The sequence below is a fragment of the Gobio gobio genome, assembly GCF_949357685.1.
Source record: "Gobio gobio genome assembly, chromosome: 18".
Classification (NCBI taxonomy): Eukaryota; Metazoa; Chordata; class Actinopteri; order Cypriniformes; family Gobionidae; genus Gobio; species Gobio gobio.
Window position 1 is genome coordinate 36,234,496 of NC_137111.1, and position 18,275 is coordinate 36,252,770.

Consider the following 18,275-nt stretch of genomic DNA (forward strand, 5'->3'; position numbering starts at 1 on the left):
GCGGTGGTGGCGGTGCTAAAACAGTACAAGAAACTCTGGTGTAGTCATACAGATCACATCTAAAAGTAAGGTTGTTAAATATCTAAAGATGCTCTATACATACAGTAATCAATCTCAAGATGAACATTTAGGTGGAAGATACAGTTCTGTCAGCAATTACTAAGAAGCTTTTAGATGAATTCACTTATTCCATTTTGAATCCATCCTTAGTTACAAGAGCCTCTCCACTGAGATAATTTAGGCCTGTATAATATCCATGTCCAAGATATCCATGTCTTTCTGTCTTCAGTCGAAAATAAATGAAGATTTTTGATGAAAAGATTTCAGGATATTTTTCCATATAATGGAAGTTAATAGACCCCATACGGTTCAAGGTCCAAATGAGGGGTTCAGTACAGCTTCAAAAGGGCTATAAACCACATCAAACGGTACCAGACGATCAATAAGGGTCTTATCTAGCGAAACGATCGGTCATTTTTTTAAAAATAAATAAAGTTTAAGTTTTATAAGCACAAATGCTCGCTGTGCTCTGTTCAGTGATGCACGCTATAATAGATAATAGAAGTAGGCTATTATCTGGGGACCTCGTGTGATTTAGAAATTACTCCCCCACATCTGCATTTTGCGTAGCGCATTCGCACGGGATAAGCTGTGATTTTACTCGAATTTACTGACTTATCTCCCGGATATGATGTAAAGACTTGAAAATGTTTTTTCGTTATATAGCTGTATGAAATTATAAACAGTCGTATTGATATCATTTTGATTGTTTTATAGTAATAAAAATAATTTCGTTCAGTTAGAGAACAGATGCAATTAAAAACGTAAGCAATAGGCTATAATAACAATATACGACGGAAGGTTCAGTTTCAAAGCTAAATGTAAAAGTGCCCATTTAAACGAGTTGTCATTTTACTATTCTGTTTTTGTGTTTTTCATTAAGAATATTATTAAACACACCATTCAAGCAATTTAATCCCAAATTGGTGCTCATTCTAAAGTTAGTAGTAGCCTATATAGCCTAATCCGCGCGGCCGCACGGGAATTCATAACGGTGCGCATTATATGCAGCCTAGCTCCATTCTTCGTGAAAGATAAAGATAGAAATGCACATAGGACACAAAAACCTTGCAAAAATTATATACGATCCGCTTAATCCCGCCCAAATCACAGAGATGCCGATTCGCACGGGACTAATGTTATCACAGGACCTCGGTGTTTGGCGAAATATGGTAGGTCATTTGCGGGGGAATTTTTACTTTACATATTACAGATATGGGCGATTCACACAGGATTAAGATCACAGACATTCTCTGCAATTATTACAAATCACCAGAGGTCCCCACATATACTAATCCCGTGCGAATAGGGAAGTAATTATAAACTTCAGTGTTTATTTTTGTGAAACATGGACTTCAATTGTTAATTTGTGTGACTTTACCAAAGCATTTGATTTGTAGGCATATGTATTCCTCCAGTTGCGAGCCTGTGCGCTTTACCTGACGGTTCAAGGTTAGGCCCGGCAGCTGCGCACGGACTGGGACTGAAAATAATTCAGACTGACAAAATAATACAAATTACATTCTTCTTATTTTAAATAATAATAAAATAAATAATAATAATAACAACATTCTTCTTCTAAATAACAATAAGCGTCATTAATAATAAGAATCATAATAATAAGAAGAAGAATCTTACAAATTGTCATGCAATTATATTAATGTGAATGAATGGTACTCCACATCACATCATCATCACTATTGTACACCCCAATACATGTGATGTGATACGAAATTAAATGCTAATTATTTCAAAACACCTGCTGTAAAATAATGAATTGTCATAGGTAATTTCTCATCCAAACAGCTATTTAAACTGGATTTCCACCGTACACCTTTTTGTGGGCGCCTTTAATCCCACTCTTTAAACTCCCAAATAAAACAATTTAGTTTTTTTCCACTTCCCTGGTGATGGTCTCAATCTCCACGTCAGAGAAGTTTCGCTTCTTTGCCGTCTTCCGTGTGTCCATGGCGTAAAACGAGGGCGTGGGGGAGGCAGAGACTTGAATATATAGGGGCGTGTTATTCTAATGACGATCGTTTTTAGCCGCGGCATTTATCAAGGGCAGGTATTGCGTACACCTGGATTTCAGAGGTGCGCACAGCTTCATAAATCAGGCGGTGAGAGGAGTGTAAGCATAATCTTACGCCAAGTCGCCAACATATACGCCTGTTTCTACGCAAGATTGGTAAATGAGGGCCAGTATGTGTAAAAATGGATAAAACAGAGGGAGATGCCATGCTGTTGAAGGGGTCTAAATGATATGTAAATGGTGTCACAATTTTAAGGAATGTTATTATTTTGTAGCAAGGAGAAAATCATATGATTACAGGTATGTGCTCAAAATGTTTAAAATTATGATATTGTCATTAACAATTAATTGAATATCAGTTTGTCTGCGTGTTAGACAACGGGTCTTCGCAGGCCCGCTGTCTCAAAATAATGACATTGTTGCATGCTTTTTAGGGCTGCCTCATCTAAAGATTTTCCTTATCATTCATTTAAGCCATTAGTCGGGGAGAAATACTAAACTATAATAATAGGCATTTAAAATCTTAATTAAGTGTGTGCATAAAGCTTGCCGCAGAGACACAGGCAAACATTGTATGAACTTTTCAAGATTTATTTTAAAAAGTAGGACATAAATATAAATTATGAACAAACGAATATGCCTAAATGAATATGCAGTAAGGTAAAGCACATAAAAGAGAAATATCAGTGCAAATACAATCAGACCAACGGACAAGTAGCCTTAACATTGAATGAAAACTCAGTTTTTCGAGGTCAGAACACAAACAAAAGAATTGTACATTATATAAAAATGAATAAATAAAATATAGCCTATAGCAGCTAACTGAAACACTACAACAATATGGACAATTTGACTATTGCTAACAATGAAGCCGGCCTTTGAGAAGATGCGTCGTGCACAAATTTATCTTCTACACTCCGCTCAAACACTTGGATATGCACATAATATTAATACACATTTAGGCCTATGTAGGTTTACGTTAGCGATAGAACGAGTGGCCATGTACAGTGGATAACGTTAAGCTACTACTTACTTTTAAATGACAAGTCCTGGTCACGCGTCACCTTTTTGGGGTCATTCTTTACCCTCTCGAAATGTTCCAACACTGGATTTTCTGCCTTACATTCTCCCCCGGTACACAGGCAAGGCTTAAACCTAGTCCCAGACTAAAATGCATGTTTTGTGCTGTTTTAACTTAAAGACGTATATTGAAATATGTCAGTGCCATTGTTTTGTCACCAGTGATGTTTTTTTTTTCTTTTTCTAATACACATTTATAAAAGCTACTTAAATGCCCTAATTGAACTAAGGACTAATCCTGGCTTAATCTAAGCCCTGTCTGTGAAACCGGGCCACTGTATTAATGCATGGATTGGCCTTGTTAGTGATTTAAAATTTAGTCGACCAAGCCTCTTCTCGTCGACTAACATTTAGTCTACTATGATTTTAGATTTAGATGTATTTAGATTTGGACAGGCCAATCGCTATTTTAAGAGGCGGGGGATGTCAATGTTATATATGTTCATTCTCTAGCTACTTTTCATGATAACAGGTTAGTTTTATGTTAGATAATAGTTTATGAATCATATCTAAATACTATATTCCTTATAGCGCACAAAGGCTTCTATATTAATGGAACATGCCAGAACTGAACGTGTCTATCCTTTTTGAACGGATCTGTACTCTCATCGAGTTGTGTGGTTATGAATGAATAAAACTGTGAAGTACAGCAAGTTTTTTCCATTTTATAAGTGAATTATTAGTAATCTTCACTATGCATTCAGAGCAGTGTGCTGTTCACACATTTCACATTTAACTACCAAGATACCTGACCTTTTGTCTTTGCTGTGAATGTACGTAGGTTGTTTTGAGTCACTTACAAACTGCTGAAATAAATCAACTCCTATCCAGCATTTAGCTGTGAAATTCTCACACGCCCCTCACACTACCCCACAAAACCAGATTATTTTGGTCTCAGTCTGAGCTTGCATTTTCTTCACCTAAAAAGCTTAAAAAAGCCATCAGCAAGCCTATCATCAGGCTTTGCATCTCTGCAATCAAATGGCTTACATTTATCACAGAGACAGTTAATTGTCTGTAGAAGCCTGTAGATTCTTTAGATGCTACCTTCCGTGCTCCGAATCAAAAGAGATTGACAGATCGTATCTGCACATCTGCGCGTTTTGAAACGAGAAGCGCTCGCACAGATGTATAGCACACGGATACGTTCATCTGTACACCCACAGTTGTAACAAATTAAAAACCTTAAATATTTTTTGATTGCTGATAAGCTGAATGGCACCAAGAGTGCAGTCATTTTCTGTAACTTCCTGCTGGCTTTTTTTCGTGAAGCTTTGGCCATTGTTGAGCTGAAGATGTACAGTTTCCTGTGCTTGTAACTGTGTGTAATCAGTGACTAAGGCTGATACCACTGCTCGAAATGCCAATCTGTAAGACCAAAGCAGTGGTACACTCATCTGTTAAAAACTATTGATTTGTTGCAGAATGTAGTGAGCTGTTTTGCTCTGTGCTGCTGCCTACATAGACTGCTGCCTTAAATGACAGCCTGCTAACTGAAACGAAATGCTCTACATGGGCTGCTCAACAAACAAACAGAGCTCCTCTCATACAGCTTAGGAGAGATCAAATTACAATTGGCGTTGAATTTGGCGTTAACATGCTTCTAAGCGAATTAAGTAATGCACTAATAAGCACAGAAATGCATCATATTTTATCAGTACTTGATTAAATTGACAATAAACATTAACAAACATTTTGCACGCTTTGTCCACCATCTTGGATTTGTTCACGGAGCGTGTTCACAATGCATTATGGGATTAAAGCATCCTTTGCAGAGAAAGTAATAAGGTTTTTTTTTCAGTAAAACCCAGTTTTCATTTTTTATGAATGTGCAAAAGTGACCTCCCACTTTTTTTAGTGGCGCTGATATTTTATTGCTATTGATTATAAAACATTTAAAATAAAAAATACAATTTTAAATAAAAAATAAATAAAACTCCTAGACCAGAGATTCCTACAGTTTTGTCACCTGAATCCTTTTGAAAAAACATTTTCTCCTGAGATTTTAACGGGAATATTTTAATAATTTAACAACACATTCATATGTTCATAGTTCTCTGATGTCAGTTAACGGTCACATGACATTCAGATAAATAATTTAAATGTTTTTGTTTTAGAATTATTTATTTGGAGTATAGGGCTGCTCGATTTGGTCACAAAAAGTACTTATTTAGCTTGTTGCAATTTAAACTATGATAGATAAACATTTAATCTCATAAGGAAGCATATTATATTTCTTCTTCTGAAACATCCATGACAAGAGAATGTTATTTTTTTATATTATTTATTCTTATTATAAATAACTCTAATTATTAAAAAAGAAGACCGAAATAAAGTACTATTGTAATAACACACTTGAATGCACAAATTAATATGGTTAATTATACTAATCATTGTATTTTATACAATGTTACAATACTAAGGGCCAGATTTACAGTCTTTTGGCGTTAAACTACTGTGAGGATTTACTAAAGACATGCAGTGAAAAATTAACAATGAAAAGGTGTGGACACTGGTTACTTTTGCAGCTGACATTATTGCATATGCATTTGTAGGAGTTTCCCTTTCAGACACAAAATTTATGGAAGGAGAGTATTTAAATTAATCGCGCAAGGTGATTTACTAAGGTTTGCGCTCGTCAATTTACTGGTGTTTCCGCCATTATTTACTGCCAAAAAAGGCATGTCTTAAACCAGATGCTTATTTTCTCTGCTCTTAGTCAATTGTGTCAGTAATTATGGAAAAGATCCATCTGTATTCTTTAATTTGCACGTCGTCAGTAGATCACGTGCAGAACTTTCCATTCCCATTGGCACTTTTATGGAATTGCACTCTCAAGCTAATTTTCCCTGTTTAGTAAATCTGGCCCTAATAGTCCCTCCAGGACACCTGAGAAATCTGTTTAGTTGAGATTTCTAAACGCTTCTCAATATAAATTTGGTAAAATGCTGCAAATTTACAGCAACAATAATGTTAGGCATGTGAATGTGAAAAAAAATATAGTGATGCAGTTTTTGTGGAGCAGCATTTACTGTGAATTGAGCTGCTCTGAGACACTGAAAACACTGGATCATGAGCTGTTAGCGAGAACGTTTGCAATTTGATAATCATTGTAATTTAATTTTGATTCATTGTGCAGCCCTATTTATTAATTTTACATTTTTATGATTTATTTAAATTTTTAGCTTTCCATCAACTTACAAACCTCAGAATGTTCTAGTATATCAATGTATAGTGATACAGCAAGTTCTCTGATTGGTGATCGCATTTCATAATTGTGGGTAATGTAGTATTTTATTGTTCATTTGACATTTAACTTTTGTTTTATTTTTTAAATGAATGTAAAATGACATTGTGAGCTCATGGCATGTCTGGAGAAAATGAATGAGATTTTTACTTCTGGACTGTTGCGCTGTATCTGTGTCCATGAAGACCAGTGAATACTGTTAACTGTTGACTGTAGAGATGCTATTTATTTGGCATCTATGCAGGGGCTTACAGGAGCCCGGTTGTAGGCCCCAAGAATGTGTCTCTTCTCATGTGACCTATAGATCCTGCAGCGGTCTCGTGCACATCTCACTATGCACGGATAACATGACAATCTGTCACTGACACTGAAAGAAGCCCGTGCAAACAAAGGGAGAGATAGAGAGCAAAATGAGAGCCTGAGACGGCCTTGCCCCCTTTCGCTCTGCTTCAAATTTCCACACTTATTAATGCGCACACTCGTGCATGCACAATGTGCGTTATTGTTGTCATGACAGCTGCATTCTCCCTTTGCAATCAGCCTTTTGAATGCTGCATGGACATTTGTGTGATTAAACAACTAAATTGGCTTGTTATTCAGCATCCTATGGACTTTGTTGTGGTGAGGTACAGTGTTCTTCTCGTGGGCATGTGAAACCGAGTATAAAGGGGATTATAAAAGCTTCAGCACACTGTCAGGCTTTGATTTGGCTGGGGGATGGGGGAGCTTTGGGGTTAGTGGCTTCCTCTGAATCCAATTTAAAACCTGTCCAGACACCTAATAGCAGGCAGAATCACACAGCAAACGTGATTCTGATGAATTAGTCTCATTGCCGACATGTTTTGTTTCACTCATTTGCTATAATAAGATTTTTTTGGGATGTCATAGAAAGGGCCTGCAGGATGTTTGGGATTGTATTTTGTAGTAGATGGAGAATACATAGCTTTTGTTAGCCTAGGTTTTGCTAAAATTAAAAATATTTAAATGCATTAACAAAAAAAAAGCTAACAATTAACAATACATTCCTGACAGTATTTATTGATCTTTGTTAACATTAGTTGAAACAAATGCAACTGTTCATTGTTAGTTCATGTTAGGTCAGGTCCATTAAATAATATTTACAGACACAAGTTTTGATTTTAATAATGTATTCGTAAATGTTGAAATTACTATGAACTAGAGTCAATATATTTTTTTGGTTACACTTTATTTTAAGGTGTCCTTGTTATAGTGTAATCACACAATGAAGTACTAAGTAATATTAATTAACAACATACTTACTATTGGGTTAAGGTTAGGAGTAGGGTTTGCTTTAGGGTTTGTTGCTTGTAATTATGCATAATTTACTGGTTTGCCATTTATTTTACAGTTTGTGTACTTAGTGTACTTACCTAAGAAAGTACTGATTAATATAAGGTAACTACATGGGTTAAGGTTAGGTTTAGGGGTAGGTTCAGGGTTAGTACCTAGTTATTACCCAGTAGGGATGGACGATATGGACTTAAAGACATATCACAATATTTTCTGGTATTTATTGCGATAACGATATCAATTTAGTACCATTCCCCATGTTTTTGGCTACAAGTGAGAGCTGCATGCATTCTTGAGAGCCTCAGAAAAACAAACGATGATCTAAAGTAAAACATACCCATCATCAAATAGGCTCCTATAATAAAAAAAATTACATAAAAGAATAAAAAAAACAGTAAAAATCCAAACACCAGCCTTTTCAGAAATGGAAAAGTTGTAGATATACTTTTCTTCTGTAAAAGTGCAGTTAAAATTTTAATTGTGCAACTGTGATGAAAAACATCACACAATACAAACAATAATAATTGAAATCAATGACAAGTTTGAAATGTAAACACAGATTCTGTATTTATTCATATGCTCATGGTGCAAACAGTGGCAAAAATAGTGCAGACAGCAAAAGTAATAATCCCAACCATGTCTTCATATTACAAAAAAATTGCAAATAATGATTTAATGCATAGAACTTAAGTCATTTGAACTAAAATTTTGTAATCATGTGAGAATGAAAATGTATTGTGCATATTCGTCATTTTAACTGAACTGGTGGTGCTTAAGACATTGTTGGTCGTTTAGTGTTTCTGTAAAAAACTAACAATAATACTGATAAGAGAATATTTAGGATTGATGAGCTGCTGGGTTCATGAATATTAATCAAGTTGTCAGCGTTCGTCCGAACTGATTTGCTGAAAGCGAAACGAGGACAGTAATAGTAGCCTAGAAATCTAGACGCACCCTAGCGGCAGCAAATCTAATTCGTCTAGCAACTCTCCGTTGGCTTGCGAGCTGGAACAACCAAACTCTGGTCAGGTCAATCACATCATGTATAGAGTCGGTGGGCGGGCTTAACATAATGACGGCAGAGTTGCGGCGGTTCCGCGTGCTACTTGTAAACAAAGAAGCTGGCGTTCAGCGTTCTTTTGAATCGGCTTTGGCCGCGACTCTGGAAGACTTGGAGTTAAGTGCCGTTCTTTGTTCTTTTCTCAAAGAAAAGCTGAAGTCATTCTTAAGAAAGGAAGATGTGTTCAGAGTTTTGCTGACCGGATACGGCAAAAGTTTAATCTATCAACTTGCTCCGCTTCACCTTCTTCGTTGCTCTGGTTGGTTGTAGAGCTATCCTATTGTGTGCAGAGGGAATTTGAAAGACAACCGTTTATCCCGCCCCTCGGCTTGAGCCCTGCCAATGGTGTGTTCCCAGACCCAACATCTTGATGTGGGTCTGGCTTTTCAGGCTTGTGTAATAGGTGAGTGCCAGCCAATGAGATTGCCATTAGCGCATTCATTTATGCTTGTTCATAAAGGTGGTATAATTCCAAATGAACACCTTTGTTGTATTTTCCTGTAAAATAACGAATACAGTATACATGTAGCACGTCAATTCTGTGTGGTATAAGACTCTCTGGCGCTCTCTTTGAGTGTGTGAGAAACACTGAGCGCTCTTAGTCGGGCGAATGGGTCGCGTCATCAACTAGGCTTTATCATTATTATTGCGGGAAGACTAATTCTTATCTTGGGGAGAATTTTTACCGGTATATCGCAAACGATAAGATATCGCCCATCCCTATTACCCAGTTATTGTAATAACTATAAATAAGTACACAGTATGTACATGGGGCACAGGACTTTAAAATAAAGTGCTACCATTTACTGTTTTTATTAAAGTAAGTATGTTTAACGTGTAACAAGGTCACTATAAAATAAAGTGTTTCTATGTTTTTCATTGTTAGTTTGTTTACTAATGTAAATGGAACTTTATTGTTAAGTGTTACCAATATTTCAAATAGTTCACAGTTCAAATGTTTTTGTTTTAAGTTTGGCAGATAATGGTTCTGTGGAAAAAGGTTTGATTTGTGTTGTCTTTGTTCTTCCCTTCAGCATATGTTAATGAAGCAGCAGGATCGCATTGACGATCGAGTGAAAGACCTCGAGGAGCAGCTGTATAAGTTGGAGTCTGACAAAGTACTGGTGGAGGTAAAGACACATTCATAAGACATGCACACACGCTTCCGTCTTACTCTGTCTCTCTGTCTGCAGGTCTCTCCCCTCACCCTCTACTGCAGCTAATGAATATGTAAGAGGCTGGTTTTGGGATGACATTGGCAGAGTCTGTGCTTAAACCGCATGTAGACCTTTTCTCTGTCTGCAGTTTTATTTTTGTGTTAAGGGAAATGTATTAGATAAGCGTTGTACTACAAAATAATACTGTCAAGGAGACGTCTGGTCAAATTCCCCAGTTTTCCAATTTGGTTAGCTTCTACAATGGCTGCTGTTCTTTCAGAGATACACATAGAAATATGAAAATGACAATGAATATTCAAGGTAAGTTAAAATTAAAATCTAAGGAAGCAAATGCAATCAAATACATAAACACTTTTCGTTCAACATGCTTACATGAACCAGAATAAAATAAGTGATTATTTTTTAAAACAAAAGTGAAAGATGACATATAGAGCTAAGTTGTGCTGCTATGAAATGAAATTATCAAGAACAAAATCATATCGAGTGACATAATGAGCTGCACTTTTTGATGCAAATGATGCCAGTGTTGTTATTGTTAACTAAAACTATTAAATATTGTTTTTGTCAATTTAAATAAAGCTTAAATAAAGTACAATATAAATATTAAATGAAAAACCTAAACTTAAAAAAACGAAAATTTAATGAAAGTAAAAATAAAATAAAAACATGACAGCACATAACAAAATGATTTCAACTTAAACTAAAATGAAAATAAACTGATTAAAACCAATTCAAAATATATATATTTTATATAAACACTATAAAATAGGGTATCATTTACTATTTAAGTTACTTCAACTATAATGTTTACTATATTAATAATACTAATATGACACTGAATATGAATTGATCATTTGATCATTTTATGTTCATAAGGACAAATATATCAGCTAAATACAGTTTAATGGTCAGTAAAGTAAAAAGTAAGTTTTGGACCCTGTATACAAGCTTTTCTAAAATCAAAAGATGGTGTGTGGTTACAGATGATCTTGTGAAAGTAAATGAAGATTTTTGAATATCATTTAGATGGCACATATACACATTTCAATCTTCTGTGCATCTCACAGGCTATTAAACCTTCAAAGATCTGTTCAGAGAGCTGCTCTACAAACACTCTTCTGAAACTCTATAGCAGATGTGAAATTACTTGGGATTTTTCTCAGGATAAACATAGAGAGAAAAATAAACACAGAAGCAGAAAAATTTAAGCGCCCATATTATGCTATTTTAATGGTTCCTTGTTTTGTTTTGGAGGTCTCTTACAATAGGTTTACTTCCATCTAAGATAAAAAAACACTTAGATTTTCTCATAATATACATTGTAGCATCAACTCTTTTCTCACAGTGTATGAAACGGTTCGATAAAGGATTCGGTCTCTCTAAACCCTGCCTTTCTGAGAGTCTACTCTGCTCTGATTGGTCAGATGGCTCAGTCTGTTGTGATTGGTATACCGCTTACAGCGCATGTTGGAAACGAAACGTCCATTACCATATCTGAATTTCGGCTCCGGAGCTTCCTCAGCGCATGTATACACAGTGATACGAACAGTAACAATGGCGTTGGTTTTACAGTATCAATTTGAGCTCATCGTTTGACCAAACTCTTCCAGGCCTCAGCTACAACTACAGTGTTTGAGGACAGGTCAAAGTAGACATTGTTTGCGTGCAGCCATTATGCATACTTGTTAGATACCCATGTAGGTTCGAGCAGGAAATAAGACTGGATTTACTGCTGACTCATTTCAGGCAGTTCAGAATCGCTTTTTTTTGCCTCTGGGAGACAGTAACTCCATATATCGTGCATTTTGCTCTTTGAAATTTTGCAGACCTTTTACATTCATAAAGAGCTAAATAAAACACTACATTAAAAGTAATATCCGAGCGTAATAGGGGCACTTCATTCATTTATTCAATTTCACTGCTGTCTGAGCAAAACGACAGAGACATTAAAAAAATAACTTGTGTGATATTATTCATTTCCTTTCCTACAGGGAGATATTTGTTCAAGTTTTCACATTTAGGGAGACTATAGAAATTCAGTGTGCACCCTGTGTTTGTTGTGCAGGATAAGGTACAGCAGCTGAAGGAGGAGGTGCGCGTGCAGTATCACAAAATGCACCAACTCTTAGAAGATGACCTGGGGAGAACTCTGGAAGTGCTGGATAAAGCACACTCTAAATACTGCCAGGAGAACTCAACCCAAACCCTGCAGCTCAATGCACGCCGTCAGGAGGCCAAGAAACTGCTCAGCTCTGTCCAAGTTGTGTTTGACAAGGCGGAGAATATTAACATCATGAAGGTGCGGTCGATTCTCTTTTTAACCCTTCACAGGTGCCTTCATCTGGTCATCCTTAACTGCCACTGATATCCTAGTCCTGTGTAATTGATGAATGTCATGTTTAATTCAAGTAAATTTTAATTCTTAAGTTTTCAATGTTTCATTCCATGTCCAGCAAGAATAAAATAGTGGAGTCATTAAATATAGCCTTAAATTTGTTTTTGATTATTAAACACAATGTCGTGTTTTCTTGGAAGTCTGTCTGAAACCAGTTTCCTTCTATAAAGGTGCTGTCTGTCTGACTGGTCAGTAAGTCATTAGTCTTGGGCTTCGGACATAGTGAATATTTCCTTAAGCACACTCTCCTTTGACTTTTGCTACAAATCCCCTTGCACTCACCCACATACTCTCATAAATACACAGTGTGAATGTGCCCATACCTGTGAGAAATGCTTCCCTGTCTGTGTGTGATTGTTATCAGCCGATCTGCACTTCCAGATTTTTCCATGTTTACAGACAAAGAGGCAGTCAAGCAGGAGCTTGTAGACTGCTGGAAGATTAATATTGTGCTGTTTTGTTTTGCTTTGCTTTGTAGAACACAAAACCAGTGAAAATACTCATGGACAGGTATGTCATTTATAAAGTGCAGAAATCTATTGAATACTTATATTAAATCTTTTTTGAAGATTTAGTAATCTGGTGGTCAAATGGTCTTTTTACAGATCAACATCGTGTACAGGCAGTGTTCTGCCTCCTTACAAAGTGGGTCATCTTAATTCCAAAATATTCCTGTCTGAAGTCTCAAAAAAGGAAAAGAACTTGAGAAAAATACTGGAAGGTGAGTAAAAACTCAGTGGCTCAGTAACTGGTGGGTCACACAACTTTTCTAATTGGGTCATGGATTCTGGTATAGAAAGTTTGCCAAACCCATATGAAACCAACATGAATAAAAAGATTATTGACACATGATTTAACTAAATTATAAAAGATTTTTCATTAGGGCTTTTCAAACTGTGCTTAACCCTGTGTTATCGGCGTTCTAAACACCACTTTTAACCACGGTTAAAACCCTGATTTTAACCCCAATGAACCCTGCTCCGGAGAAGGGTTCGCACTGCTTTTGTGGTGCTTTTGGGTTCGTACCGCGCATTGTGGTGCCAAACTTATATAGTGTAAGTGGTGTTAGAATGTTATGACTTGATGCATGTGCTTTGGTCAGTCACGGAAACACTGCGTGCTGTATAAACAGTAGCTTCAGCATTTGAGGAGAACAATTTCAAATGGCAACAGACAACGCAACAATTGTAGTGAAGAGACTTTCATTCTTACCTTTATAGTCCGAAAAGTCCATTCAGGATAAACTTAATAGTACAGTGGGCAAATATATAATATGAGGATGCACAATGCTAGAGCCCTTATGTAAGCATATCGCATGCAGCGTTCTTCCAATCAGTGACACTAACAGCGCAAACATGCAAATAAGGACGTTAACCCAGGAATTAGGAATGTACAGTGTAAAACAGCAGCGTATGAATACCCAGGATAAATTATGAGCAGTGTGAAACTTGAATCAAGATAACCCGGGATTTAGAATGACCCAGGGTTAACTTTTTCAAGAGTGAAAAGCCCTATTATCTCTTATTCGTCATTGTCCCTGGAATGAGCTCATCCTCAAAAATCTCAAAAACCACTAAAACATTGAAGAAATAAGGGGCCGTTTACACGAAAAAACAGAGAACTTTTTTATGCGTTTTGGTAAATGCAAAATAAATATTGGTTTTGAGGACCTTTTTTAAACTTTTATATGATAAACCCTTTTTTTTTTTTTTTTTGTCTATTGATGTCCAAAGTAAAATCTGGCCATTGAAGCCCAACCAATTGAGAACCGTTGACTTTGCTTGCAAAAACAATTCTGTACAACATGTTTTTTTCACAAATCAAACTCTTTGTTCTCGTCCCCTTGTTTCCAGCACCATTCAGTACTCCCGCACACTTCCTCCAGAGCATATCTGTCCACCCCTCCAGTGCGAATACCTCCGGGGGTGAGAAACGCAAACACTCCACAGCCTTCCCTGAAAGCAGCACCAGCCTGCTGGATTCCTCGTCAGGCCCCATGAGCAAACAGCAGTTCCTGGGTCAAGGTTCCAGCTCCACGGACGGGCCGACGTCACAGCCGCCCATGGCTCCCTGTAGCTCCACTCAGCACATTGTAGGCCTCAGCAGTAGCAGCAGCGCCCAGTCGGTCCATCATTCCAGCTCTGTTTTTACTCCAGCTGACTACCCCAATCCCAGCTCGTCCCAGCAGGCCATGCTGCCGCAGTACGGTGGCCGTAAGATTCTCATGTGCACGATGGACAACTGCTACTGCTCTAGCGTCCCTTCCATATCGAACCACCGCGGCCATCCTCCCTACCCTCGCTCGGGATCTTTCCCTTGGACACAGGATTACTCGCACCCCCTGCCCTCCACGGCCTCAATGTCCCAGCCCCTCCAAGGGCTCTCAATGCACGACTGGATCGACGCCTCACAGAGCCACAGGCACCCTGATTTCTATGGATTGTACGGGCAATCTTCCACTAAACCATATGTCACCAGTTAACCTTCCACTGCATCTCCGATAACTCGCTCATTTCCTTCCTTCATAGACCTTTTTTCCCGCCTGTCTTTCAAAATCAGGCGTGTTAACATCACAATTAAAAGGAAAACAGCACTTTTTATCATGCAATGCAAGCCTCGAGGCTTAAAAACTCCAATCTCTTCCAACTTAAGCATTAAACCCCTGTCTGTCCCTGTGTAAAATAATAAGGGAATCTTTCTTTGAGAAATGTGGAGGCGGGACCCAGCTGAGTTTTTAAAATTACAAACAGATTTTGGATAATTGCAGAGGGTTCTGACCCAGAGCAGATAATGATCACTTGTAAATGGAGTTAGTTTTAACTCCTTTCACCTCCCCTCTTCCTGCCTTTAGGGCATCTGGAATCTGGTTGGTTTTTATTATGTGCTGAAGATTCCTTTTAACATTGCTATTAAACTTCTACAGTTTTATTTTTAGTAGATGGGGAATATTGTTATTAAAAAAAGAGGGATAGTCTTTTATTATTTATCATATTTCAACTCTACAGCACCTTCAGATTTTGGGCTTAAGTTTCTGCCGAACGGCTCCACAGGTAACCGCGATTATGGTTTGACGTGTTACTTACATTCCTTAGAGGCCAGAGGTTCTTATTTTTCTGTTATGTTTACAATTATGTATTAATATTTTTCATTGATTTTCAGTAGTTCGAAAAAGATCAATCCAGGTTCTTTGGAAGCTTCACTCAAAGAGGTTCCACCAAGCATGTCATGAGCTATTGCATCTGAAGTACTTCTGGATTCTGCTTCCTGTCAGATAATGTTATTTCCTGCATTTAAGCAAATGTGAAGCATGTTCAGGATGATTGGTGCCTACACACACCTCCGAGTCTTATAACGGTGTAGATATACTGTACTTCCTGTTTTAGTCGGTGACGGTGAAGCCCGAAGGGGTCTGCGGTCGCCGTGGAACACTGATTGTCGTGAACATGCTGGAAAAACTTCCTGTTTGTGTTTGTAGGCATGCAGGAAAGCCTTTCGGTGCACTCAGAACTCCAAAAAGACTCGACTGAGTGAGACAAGAGAACAGTTGACTTTTTTTCCACATATTTTATACAAGAAAACTGGATGGACTGCATACATTTGGAAATCAAAATAAATGTGCTTCAAAAGAGTATTAAATGCTGGTTTAAACAGATGTGTGCGAAAACTCTTTTGTCATTTTGTAATGTAGTTTGTTTTTGGCGGAAGAAGTCATGGTTCAAAAAACTACGGAGCTTCTAATGCAGTGGTTCTCAACCAGGGAGCCTCAACAAACTTCGTGACTTAAAACAAGAAGACCGAGGCAAAAAAAATCATATTTATCTTTGAAGAACCAGTTACCACTGAAAAATCTGTATATATGAGGTAGCCTAATTTGACAAATGTGATTTCTAGAGCTGGAAAAGTCATGTAAATTAACAATATTTTATAACACTGGACATTTTTATATATTTTATGAATATACCTTTTATTTATGCCAAGCTCCATCGAGTTGCAGATCCAACAAAAATCCCATAAATCAAGCACGACCCTGTTCGTCTTTGGCTTGGATCATTTGCTTAGACCTTGTTGTTGATTATCAAAACAGGTTTGGAGGTTATGTTTAAAGTGAAGTTAATCATTCGTGAGGGAGTTTAATCATTTGTTTACAAGATAGTAACGGCACTATGGGCAAGTCCGAAGCGAACACTTTAGCGAAATATGTGGCTTCCTGAAGAAAAATAAAAGCCAAGACCACTTTTAAATCATTTAAATATAGCAGCCTATGGACTGATGCCAGACTTTCCAGCTCTTCCTCATGGGTCAATGGGGGGCATCAGTCACATTTTTCCATTAAAGCATGGAGGCATGGGGGCGCAGGGCCGGCTGGGGTAGAAAGGGGATGGGGGAAGTAATCAGGCTTGAAGAACAGGTCATCATTTATTTATAAAGTGTAACGTTCCAGCCCCTCTCCTCCCTCAAACCCCATACATCCACCCTTACTGCGCTCTCAGACCAGCACAGTCAACATTTTGTGACCAATTAGAAATCTGACTAGACTCTACCCTCTTTTTCCCCCCTTTGCTTGCTGTGGGTGGACACGCCATATGCTCTGAGAGCTCTACAATGGGTTTGTTTTTCTGAGCTCTGCCGTCCCATGATGCTAATCACGCTGGCTGCTCATGCTGGCTCATTGCAACCCGTGGGAGGACTGTAGCCTGCCGGAAGGATCGATTGCAAAACACAACAGAGGCTGCCTGGCTCAGCTCCTCTATACATGTGATCACATAAGGATGTATGTAAGGCCTGAAGTGAAAAGGAATATAAAAAGCACATGGGAATTTTTCATGTAAAGGAGTTGGTGTGTGAAAATTCTAGGATTTGGACATCTTTGTACAAAGGCATCAAGGTCTTCTGTACCCTTTGAGCCCAGCACAGAGCATCTGTAGTCTAAAGCCTCCTGTTTTTCTGCAACAGTCACATTTGCTTACTCTTCTTTTGACATCAATTATTAAAACCTGCCCAGTTATTAGGGGGAACAATGTCCCACGATGATGGCTTTGCTGGTGTTGATCACACAGCACTTTTCAGATTTGTATTGCTCCGTGTTTAATGTAGCTTGAGAACTTGCGGATTAGAGAGCGGACATGTTTTTTTGCAGACTGAAGGCCTGTTCACACGAACATAAATGTTCAGCATGAAAATTTTCGTCTGATTTGTCTGTTCCAGATTCTTGCAATTAGTCTGTTCAGGATTCTAACATTTTCATTTGAATGAACATTCTCTGTTTATGAATACATTCAGAAGTTCTCTTTTCCACCGCACTGCGAAGAAAACTGGCCAACCATTCGGTTCACACTTTTGGTCATATGGTGCTATTCACTGTCACTTGGTCAGCTTTTATTACATATATTTTGTGACAGAACATACCGAACACCCAAGACAATGCTGTGTGCTAGGCTAAATGCGCTTGTTGTATGTGCGTAGCCTACATTTCTTTATTCTGCTAAACACAAAAAAAGATATTTATTAAGAAAGATATATATATGTACAGGTGCTGGTCATATAATTAGAATATCATCAAAAAGTTGATTTATTTCACTAATTCCATTCAAAAAGTGGAACTTGTATATTATATTAATTCATTACACAGACTGATATATTTAAAATTTTTATTTCTTTTAATTTTGATGATTATAACTGACAACTAAGGAAAATGTCAAATTCACTATCTCAGAAAATTAGAATATTACTTAAGACCAATACAAAGAAAGGATTTTTAGAAATCTTGGCCAGCTGAAAAGGATCAGCATGTACAGCACTCAATACTTAGTTGGGCCTCCTTTTGCCAGAATTACTGCAGCAATGCGGCGTGGCATGGAGTCGATCAGTCTGTGGCACTGCTCAGGTGTTATGAGAGCCCAGGTTGCTCTGAT

General features: G+C 37.6%; 1 protein-coding gene across 1 annotated transcript in view; it reads left to right on the forward strand.

Moving 5' to 3' along the window:
- trim8a (tripartite motif containing 8a) overlaps positions 1-17,841 on the forward strand; it is a 35,063-nt gene extending 17,222 nt beyond the window's left edge. Inside the window, exons 2-6 of the mRNA XM_079842621.1 lie at positions 9,825-9,920; positions 12,034-12,267; positions 12,842-12,873; positions 12,969-13,084; positions 14,217-17,841. Coding sequence (XP_079698747.1) covers positions 9,825-9,920; positions 12,034-12,267; positions 12,842-12,873; positions 12,969-13,084; positions 14,217-14,845 — 1,107 coding nt within the window. The 3' untranslated portion in view covers positions 14,846-17,841. The remainder of the gene's footprint in view (positions 1-9,824; positions 9,921-12,033; positions 12,268-12,841; positions 12,874-12,968; positions 13,085-14,216) is intronic.
- Positions 17,842-18,275: the final 434 nt, after the last annotated feature.